The 10,710-nt window shown below is 39.0% G+C and overlaps 1 protein-coding gene across 1 annotated transcript in view; it reads right to left on the bottom strand.

The window, feature by feature from the left end:
- Positions 1-620: 620 nt before the first annotated feature.
- The window catches only part of CHAT (choline O-acetyltransferase), a 29,744-nt gene continuing 19,654 nt past the window's right edge, over positions 621-10,710 (bottom strand). The window contains exons 11-14 of the mRNA XM_010174124.1: positions 10,188-10,329; positions 7,003-7,065; positions 2,881-3,018; positions 621-1,165 (exon numbers count right to left, since the gene is read on the bottom strand). Coding sequence (XP_010172426.1) covers positions 896-1,165; positions 2,881-3,018; positions 7,003-7,065; positions 10,188-10,329 — 613 coding nt within the window. The 3' untranslated portion in view covers positions 621-895. The remainder of the gene's footprint in view (positions 1,166-2,880; positions 3,019-7,002; positions 7,066-10,187; positions 10,330-10,710) is intronic.

Below are 10,710 nucleotides of genomic sequence, written 5' to 3'. Positions count from 1 at the left end.
TACACTCTCCTGCTAGGTACAGTGACTAAATTCATCCCTGGGCAAACAAAAAAGGTCTTAAGCAGGCTTAAATTGCACTTAGCCTTTGTGCTTTGCCTCTCTGTCAGACTGGATTTTGCTCACTGATAGAAAGAAACAATGAAATCAGTTTATTACAGACAAAATTCTCCCAGTTCTCTGTGGAGGATCTTATCTCCAATATGCTGCTTTCAGAATGTGACTGTGCCTGAGCCCAGTGCAAATGAGAATAAAGGCTAATTTTTTTGGCAGCACTTTTGAATTGGGGGAACATACAAACACTAGTATAATCTTACTAAACTCTGCTTGTGGAGATGCACCACGGCCACTCTTAAAAATAATCTGCTTTTCTTATGCAAGAAATAGCATGATGGTATTAAATACCCTTCATGCAAATCTTCAAGATTTAATGGCATCAGCCTATTATTTACAATGTTACTCTCAACATTCCCGATAGGGGAGACTTTTTTTTCCCCCTTTACATGCAAATCTTGCAGGAATAGATGTGAATGTTTTACAACTACTTGCAGGGGATGTTAATTAATTGGTGTGCCTTAGTATTTAATTTATGTCATATACAAGCTTAGTCAATTTTTAGGTGTTAAAATGGCCTAAGCTGATTATGGTTAGAAACGGTAGTACAACACATACATTATTGTCTCCTTCACTTCAGCCACTTGAGACCAAACCTTTTTTGCTGACTCTCAAGCAAGAAATCATAGATTTAGTACTTACAGGGTATTAAATGTTGGCAACAATGTAAAACAAATGACATTTTGGTTCTACACTAATATATTTCTAGTACTATCTTGCCTTTGAACAACTATGTCATTGTTTCTTCATAAGGTGAATTCAGGAGAGTGATTCCCACAGCCTCTTAGAGTTTGCGGTCACTCTGCAGCGGTGTGGCTGCTTCTTGTTTAGCAAGTGGCTTTGCCATAGTAGAGTTGCATTTGCTGCACAGATCTCTCATTTCTAGGAGACTTTCTTCCACAGCTTTTGCAAACATGTTTGAGGAGGTTTCTTTACAGTCTTTAAAGCTTGAGATGCAGAATAATATATGCTCTGGCTGAGGGTTGTAACACGCCCCATAACCGTTGGGCACCACAGGCCCATAGCAGCAGAACATTTCCGTAGTAGTTGGAACCTAGTTGCAGGGAGAAGGTAAGGAGTGATCTCTGATTAGTCAGGGCACCTAAAATTAGCTGGTTAGGAATGAGGAAAAAGATAAACAAATGCTACAAATGCTGGAAATGTGGTGAATCCCCCTTGTAGAATATCACTTTCTTCGGAAGTCCAGACCTGGAACTGACACTTGGAAGGTAAAAACTGATCTCACCATAGAATTTGGTTGCTGTTTGTTTGCCAGCATTTGAAAACTGATATAATTTGAAGTGGATATAATGCATTTCTTTGCTCACTTTATATAGATCTTTAACAGCTATAAGCTTTGTTACTGATAGACAGGGAATTTTTAAGGCTGTATGTAATTCTGATATATAAAATTATGATACATAAAGCTTCACTAAGGTTTTTAATTTCTTAAGGTTATCTTAAGGTTCTGTTAAACTTGTAATGTGAAGACTGTAATTAGTTATAGAAAGCAGTATTGTCCATTTCTAATAATAATTTATAACTGTGATGCCGTATAAAAACATATTTTAATGCATCTAGGTGTTATATTTCTATTACATCTCAGTTTAATCATGGCATAGTACAGGAGTGAAACACTTTCTACTGCAGAAAATAAAAGATGTATTGGAAATATGTATGTTTCAGACTTTGTGAACATGGGCCTTCACAAATGACATTTGGCTTTTTAATGGTGTAGAACAAGCCATTAGTCCTGCTAATAGAGCCATAGAATTGCCAGATAAATTTGCTGTGCAACAGCCGAAGGCCATAAAGCTATTCAGAAACACTCTTTGCTCATGGATAGTTTCTTGGAGAATTTATGTAGTATTGTGTTGGTTACATTCACTCATGTCTGAAAGCCTACAAACATTATGACAAGATTAAATTACTTATTAAGGTTTTATGCTGTAGCATGATATTATAAGTCTCTTTTGTTGCATAGTTCTAATCTGTGCAGCTAGGTTAGTGTTTCAGTAAACGAATTCCTACATAGATTTCTTCTTTCATTAGGACTGCTACTATATGCAATGAGTATTTTTTTAAATACACATTTAATTTTTAGGCTCTATGCTACAAAGATGTTTCCTTATTCAGAACATTAAATGTAGGAAATGTTGACTCTTAAGAGAAGAGTTGCAAATAACTGTAAATCCATAAATGTCTAAAATGTCTGTAAATCCAAGATACATGCCTGCAGAGGTTGCAGTCTTACACTGAGTAACTGAAGGCTCTCAGAGATTTCAAGCACAGCTACTTTTAAGAGTAAAATTTCCTCATTGCTCTTGGCTTTTTTTTCTCAGAGTGGCAGCCTGTCTGGCTTGTGGCTGTACTGTCACTGGAGTAAAGAATTCATGCTAGAGCTGTCACCTTAGGGGAAGGAGGAGAAGAAAGGGAATGGGAAGATATGTAGTTTGGAAAGTGAGGAAACACTGAGCCCTCATAAAAATTCTACTGAGTCTGTGCATTTCCAGAATTTCCAGGAAGGGCTTTGGGATGTTGCAAGGGAAGTGATAAAGTGATAACTTCAGTCAGTATTTATTGTGCTGATTCTGTGGGATGAGCCAAAACTGGACTAAAAATCTGGAGATTTCTTGATCGTATCAGCTCTTTTTTTTTTTTTTCTTTTCTTTTTTTTTAAAGATATGTCATTCCCACTGTGAGCTACAGGGTCTGGCAGAACACAAATTAGCCTTTGCTTAGCAAGATCAGTGAACAGGAGAAACTCACCTGGCTGGTCGAGAGGATGAATCGATTGCTTGTCAAATATGTCTCATCTGTAAATATCTCTGGAAGTTCCTTGAAGTGTTCCCGTGCCACCTCTCTGAGCCCTAGCAGATGATTGTCTATTGCCATTCCAGTAATAGCCTGTGTACACCATGATAAGACACCACCATTTAGCTGAGTATGGAGACATTATCTTGGCTGTTACTGCCTTGTTTTCTGGTCAGAGTGGATAAACTTGGTTTGAGTGACGTAATGTCTGTAATGTTCAGATATTACTCTGAGGATGTACTTTGCTGATGATCAGTAACTAGAAATTCATATGGTGCTCTGACAATGTAAAAATTAGGAAGGAGATAGTCTTGAGATGTATTATGTGCTGACGTTATCTGACATTCTGGGTGTTCATCATCTCTCAGAGTTGAATATCATGGACGTGGCTTCCAAAGCTGCTGAGGGAAGCATATGGGACACCAGAAATCTCTTAAGTGTGTTTTGGAATTGCCTGTGTGTCTCTTGGTTTATATTTCAAGACGCCCCCAAATTGGAACAAATCAATCTTTCATTGCTATGCCACCTGCATCTCCCTCTGGCAGGTAAAGCATGTGTCATCCCATAGAATTTAGATTCAAAGACCTGGTAGATGTCTGCAACAGATTTAACAGTGAGCACAGAATAATGGATAGATTTATCAGTGACCTATCACAGATCTGCTAGCATATCCCACCACTTGAAAAGACTGAGATTAGGAACACAGATGCCTTCTCAATTTAATTCACTGCCCAAATATCCCAACTCCCTACCCCTCTCCCTGTGCTGGCATCATTACAGAGCCTGATTATCTCAGAGGCAGCCCTTTAGCCCTCATGCTAATGAGGCAATTGGAAACAGTAAGTGTAGGACTAGGATGGTATAGTTGGATGGTACCGTAGTCCAGGTACCATGACTCTAGAATCAAATTAAATGGGGCTTAACAAAGGAAAATAATGTGCTTGACAAGCAAGAGACCTAGAGCAGTCTGCTTGCCATCTTGCTTGCCCATGTCTCTGCTCAGCATCATCCCCAGCATAGAACTAGCCATGCCTGCCCTCAAACCCTGCTCCCCAATGTCCCCAATTTTCTCTCCTGTCTCATGGTTACGGGTGAGATGATCGACAGCATGAGCAGTGGCTGAACATTAGGCAGCAGGTGCATGCTGGTGGCCAGCTAGCCAGCTCACAAGAACCACTGCCGAGCCTGCAGTTAAGTCTTTCTGCCATGAGCTTGCTACTCTTGTGTCTCTCTGCTCTATCCAGCTACCTAATGCTATAGACTTAAGGAATTTATTATCTTTAAGATCTTTGCCCTGCTAGCAAATGTGATTAATGATGGCTAACAGGATCAAAAGTCACTAGTGGGAGATGGGCAGACAGGATAGTTACAGAGCTTTGTTTCTTTAGGAAACCAAACCAAAATTTTGGCATCTGAAGAAAAGCACTGAGCTGTTCCAACCAGGCAGGATTTGCCCCAGATTAAAATGGGCATTTGAAATCCTCAGTCTAGGTTAATTCTAGCTGGTGAGAGTATTGATGATGAGAACTGAACTGTAGCTCATCCCCAATAACAGGCTGAAGTCACGTAGGAAGAAAATGCTGAACAAGGGACGTTGTACTACACTGAGAGCAGAACTGATATCTCTGTGGCCCAGGTCCCTTGTAATGAGGAAAACAGGCATCCTGAGAGAAGGTAGGATTTAAAAAAGAGCACAAGCTTTGTTTTCCTCTTAAGAGAATAATTTTTTTTTTAAAAAAGCACAAGATTGCTTTTCCTCTTAAGAGGAAAATAATTTTAACCACTAACAAGTGCCTGAAGCAGGGGGCTGGGAATGCATAATCTTGTTGGGTTTATGAAGAAGTAGGCACCCACTGGTAAAGAGGCTATTTGTTCATCAGTCCAGATGGAGCAAGGATGCTTGCAAAAAAGTAGCATACATCAGGGCAGTGTGTACGTTGTTTTTCCCATAGAGGGAAACTGACTATATAATCAAAGGAAATATTTTGCTATCACACAAGATTTATAAGGCTGTTAGCAATGACATTTTTGCAACATAGATCAATGTCACGTCTGAAGAGAGGCCAAGACAGGCTAACGAAATAAACTGTGAGTCAACGCATAGGAAAAAACTGTGCTAAATTGAATTTTAGAGCTCCACATTTAAGATAGCAATGCTTCTAGTAAGCCCTAACAAGGGGAAATAAAAATCATTAAATTGTTCTTTGTTTTATGAAGATTTTTTTGTTTTTCTTAGGGGCTATTACATTTCAGTCTGTTACACACAATTTAGGCTGAGTCTTGCCCATTGTTTAAAGGCACAACAATTACATTCTGCTATTCTGAGAAAGAAAGGGGAGCTTGGTGAGTAGAAACACCTGGAGACCTTTTTAAACTTAAAGATAATTTTCCAATGGCGATTTTAGTATTTTCCCATGAGCTACACCAGAGGCTGAATTTTAGAACAGTTTCTGTAACTGAAATGATGTGGAGGGTGTATTTTATGGATTTTTTTAAATTATTTTTTAAAGAAATGTTGTACAGAAATTCTATTGGCTGTGACCCAATAGACCCTACAGTATGTTGGGTTCATTGTGAGATTACCTTGAGATGGTTCAGGTGAGACAGTTGCCCTGAAGTAAGACTTGCCTCTGCTTTAGAGATGATGTGGAGTCTCAGCTTCTAAGACGTGGGTTCCCAGCACAATGCTTGAAACGCAAAACTGTTTTTCTACCCTGCTTCTTTTGTTTCACAGTTTTAGGAACAAATCCTGCCTGAGAGCAACACTTCACCTCTCCAGTGAGGTCTGAATACACCTTTGAAACCACCTCTGGAAGTGAAACATTTCTTGAATATTACGAGTGTTTAGACAGTAATCAGCAATGTGGTTTTGTTAGGCAGTGGTCTGAGGCAAAACCATAGGTAGTAAATTTACTTAACATAGCTAGTTATTAACATTTATTAATTTAATGAGTGGTTTGACTAAGCTGTTTGGAAAGTCAGTGCTTTGTCTTGGCACGGTGGGATGTAGAGCATTACTCTGGCTGAATTTTCTCATTTTTAATCAACAGAAAATGAGTTGTATTTGATACTAAACTGATTTCTTCACTGGAGGGCATCTCCACCTTCCACACTGCATTCAGGTCTTTAAAAGAGAGCTTACTATAATCATTCTCCCATTGTTAATGATCTTTATTAGAAATTGCACTTTGGAATACCAGTCCTCTAGGAAAGAGGAACATAAGAAAATGCACAAACTGTTAGTTTTAAGGGGGGGGTTAGGGGTGGGGGCGTTGGAGTTCCTGATGTGTTACAGTTGTCCTGAGCTTATCTCTAACGTTATAGCTTATGAGTCTAAACACCTGTAAGTTTAGGGGATCTGGATTTTGCAGTTGGAGTTCTATTTCTCATGTGTGTTACACAGCAGTTAGACTGGTTGCTTTTAAGCCTTGCTTACTTTTCATTGTGATAAGGCTCTCAGCTGACTTTGCTACTTTTCTTGGCTATTTGCATGGCTAGCATTTCACGTTGATCACAGAGCACACAGAATAAATGCTTATTTTATCTGGCTACTGTTCCTCCTTGCAAACCTTTCAATATTTATAAAAAAACTCCCTTTATTAAATTTTTATGGCAAACTCTTTAAGATGAGGGCCATTTTTTAATTGTTATGTTGTACAGTTCCAAATACTGGAATCCTAATTTGTGTCTGGGACTCCTAATTATGACACAGATACAAATCACAAATATTTCACAAATGCGCATTCCCCATGAATGTGTTGAACAGAGAGTGTCATGTTCCATTACAGTTCTGGATAAGAGAGCTGATGCCCAAGAGTGATGATCTTGCCACTGATGTCTAATGCAGAATCTTGTTGTTTTGCTTTCCAGCAAGTATTTTTTAAGGTGAGGTTAGTTGAATATGTCTATTTGGAGGGTGTTTGGGTAATCAGAAATTTTTGTAGGTGTGACATAGCAGTTACTTTCCTATTTTGAGATGCCTATGTTTTCTGGTGCTTAAATAGTTAATGATTGTATCTGTACTTTTCTTGAAAAAACTAACTAGTCCTTATTCAGACAAAGCACTGGTTTACTTACCAGAATAGTATAATTACTCTGAGCTGCAATTGCATCCTTAAATCTCTGCATCTTCTCAGAATCCTGTTGGGAGAACCAAAATATATCTATTATTGAATAAACACTCAAAGAAATAGCATCTTCCGTCAATTAACCAGCAGCCAAACAGCAAACACTGTCAAATGTCCTTTGCTTCTGGCTCACGTGTAAGTACTCTTTCTAAATGAAAAGCCGTAGGGATTCACTGTCCTGATCAGCAAAGGTGCCTGGTTGTTCAAGGGTTGAACAAGCTTGGTGGTGGTTTGTTTGAAGTCAAGGATAGAACTGTAGATTTTTCATGGATTCCTTCCATGGATTTTGAGGGTATAGATGATTACTAATTGAATCACTCTATTTGAAGTAGGGGAAAATTGCCTAGTGTAATTCAGTGTTTTCAAAACAGCCAGGCAGTATATCTTCTCCAAATGCTTTATCTAGACAATGACAGTGATATTAATGAAAGCCATTACTGATACTTTCCTAGCTGGTCAAAAAATTACTCCCCTGTGTGAAAGGGCACCTAGAATTTTCCAAGGCTGCTCCACCCTCCACGAAAGCCTCACATTTCACATAACAAGACAGTAAATTTTGAGTCCTGTCAAATGGCAGCCTTTTATATTAAGGGAATGATCCAAAGAAGTACTGCCCTGCTCTACGTCAAGTCAGACACTGCAACTTTGGGAGACCCTGAAACAGCCAGAAATGACTGGGTCTTTGGATAAACAGGGAACCTTCAGCTCCTATGGACGATGAATGATCTTTTGAACAAGGAATTCATTTTAGAAGCAATTCAAGGCCACCATCAGGGACCTTCAAAGTAGACAGACTGATTTTTTTTCATAGGGCTAGAGCTAGGCCTTAGTTCCCTTATACAGATTAAATTACCAAATGCAGTCTTTAAATCTGATTAATTTACAGCTATTCAGCAATCTCTGCAGTGTCAGTTGCTGCTTCTTTTACAGCAAGTGTCAAATGCGTGAGATATTTCTCCTGCTAGAGAATCAATCCAACTCAGTCAATCTTTGGTGACTGTTCAAGCCATGGTTTGAAGATCATTTTTATTAGCATCGGATAGAAAATTGTTTTTAATTTGATTTGGATTAATGGCTGTTATCAAACAATGTTTTAGTGAGTTCAAGGCTACTTAAACCAACTGATGCATCTCTTTATCCAAAAAAATAGAATTAACCGCTTCACATCCAGACGCAATCTGTAGGTCTAAAGAAATCACCTTGAAATAGGGTTATGTTAAGTGAATTTTGTTTCTGATGATTCTGTGATAACAATAGATATAGTTTTGAACTGAAAGGTGTTCACATCAAAACAGAGATTTCTAAAAGTTTGCAGGAAAGGGCAATCACAGATCAGTTTAAATATCATTTGCAACTCTCAGTGGATAAGAAGCCAGGAAAGTTATCAGTAGATTGGTTTGTATTATGATTGCAGGCTTTTCAGGGGGAATGAAACCAGTATTCGCCCTATTTGGTACTGCCAAGGCATGCAATATAAAGATTTGGGGACTGAGACTGAGCTCGCTCTAGTCATGCATGGCATTCTTCTGTTTGCTTCTGTGAAGCAATACAGTTAAGGATGCTGTGAAAGGTGGGCACGATCTCAGATTTGGGTGGTAAAATGGTGAGAAAGGCTGAAGCTTTGTGAAAGCTGCAAAAGTTAGTAAGTGTTGGAATAAGTAAGTTAGGAGGAGATTGTTGGAGGGAGCAAGACGGGTCTGGCAAAATAAGGTGCTAGGAGCAGGCTGGCTCCTCCTAGGAGTACAGTCAGCCTGCAGCAGTTTGTGTTGGGGCTGGAGATAATATTGAGCACCCAAGTGTGGAGGGTAAGGTGTGCACAGATGACAGCAGCTTCTGATGAAATACAATTAGGGACTATGTTGTCAGACAGGACACTGATAGCAAACAACAACAACAGCCTTTTCTTGTCCACTGTATGGTAGTCACTATTATGTGTAATAGTATGGTCATAATCTGCCTTGAATTACCCACTCAGCATAGGAAATTACTTCAGGTTTCCTTTGAATTATCATTTTAACATGGAACTTATTTGAGTCTTGTTCATCATGAGCTAAGTTCTGGGCATGGTAACCTTAAGGAGACTGAAGAAGCAGTGGAGAAACAGAGCACTTCTCTGAGCAAATTTTCCTCATCCTCTGGGACATAAGAGCTTGGTTAACAATATTTCATTAATTTGCAATTAATCTACTGCCCAGCAATGCTATGTTAGATTCTAAAGAACAGCCATGTGGGCTGTTGCCACTGAAGCGGGCTTACTGTGCAAAATAATCTATATTGTGGCAGCATTTTGCATCTAAACAGCCACCTGGAAATTCCCTGTACAGCAGTGAAGTGCAGTAGGTGGAAGCGGCACACACAGAGATGTTGAGGGAGGCTCTCCAGGGACGGCAGGAGGGACAGTGCACAAAGCTGTTTGTGCAGCTATAGTCTCAGCCCTCTCAGCTGTACCTCTTTGCATCCCCATCTACTATGCACAGTACTCATGCTTCTGGCAAACAGATGGTGGTGTCTCAAAGAAAGGCAATTTAATTTTTCTTTTCACAGGATAATATCAGGACAGTTTGGAGAGTTGTTTTATTAGCTTGATGAAGTTTTTTCATCATGAAGGTTCAGCCCCCTTGAGGATCCTATAAAACTAACTCTATTTGGTAGAAACATACCTTTAAAACAAAAAAGATCAGCCAGAACATGTCCACCTTATCCAGAAATCAAAGCATGTGAATTATATTACTTCACGCACTGCAGTCTGCAGCAGAGCTATCTACTCTGCCAGGCAACTCCCCTGGTGTGGCAGTATAATGATCCTGAACTTTGCACGTTCAGCCTTGATCTCTGCAGGGAGCAGAATTTAGACCTGATGATAGATCATTCAGAAGACAGTACTGTCTAAAATCAGATGTTTTGTTTCATATAATGTCATGTTTAGGCACCTCTGAATCTTTTAGATGCTTAAATAAAAATAAGGAAATATTTGTATTTGGTTTGCACAAAAAGCAAAATCCTGTAAGGCATGCTCCCCTGCCCTGTGCCTTTATGTTCTTGGTTAACAGTTAAAGAGTGAGAGATTGGGGATCACGAATGCGTTATTTGCTTAGTGTTTTGCCAAAGAAGGCAGAGGGAGCCAGAGCAACATACCGATAGAGCTGTCTTGTCATCAGTCATTGCTTTTACAAAAGCAAATGCTTCCAAGGTAGCAGACCTAATATTGTCGACTCTGCCCTCGTCAAATCGGCGTATGGAAGCACTTTCGTAGGTAGGAACAAGTCTCCTGTGGCATCTGAGAGAATGAAGTAAGAAAAACAACAAATAATTATTTTCAAGGAGTCATAAAGACTAAAGGAAATACAGGCTTGGTACATTTTATTATTACAGCCACAATTTTATTTTTCACATAGTATTCATCTCAATGTTGATAGATTTCTATAAGAAACTTAAAAAAGATGGATGCTCACTCCTTTCTAATATGAGGAGCTGCATACAGCTATCTACATTTTCGTTATGCATTGCCAGTAAAAAATGACTTGCTGTGTAAAAACAAGGCTAGTAAAACTAAAATTTACTGAAAGATCTCAAGGAATGTTTTATTTCTACTGCATCATAAAATAATTGTGTAATTAATCATTTATTTATGGGCATGACATATGTTTTATTTAAAATA

Source organism: Antrostomus carolinensis, unplaced genomic scaffold (assembly GCF_000700745.2).
Source record: "Antrostomus carolinensis isolate BGI_N321 unplaced genomic scaffold, ASM70074v2 scaffold30358, whole genome shotgun sequence".
Lineage (NCBI taxonomy): Eukaryota > Metazoa > Chordata > Aves > Caprimulgiformes > Caprimulgidae > Antrostomus > Antrostomus carolinensis.
This window is presented reverse-complemented; position numbering and strand designations above follow the sequence as displayed.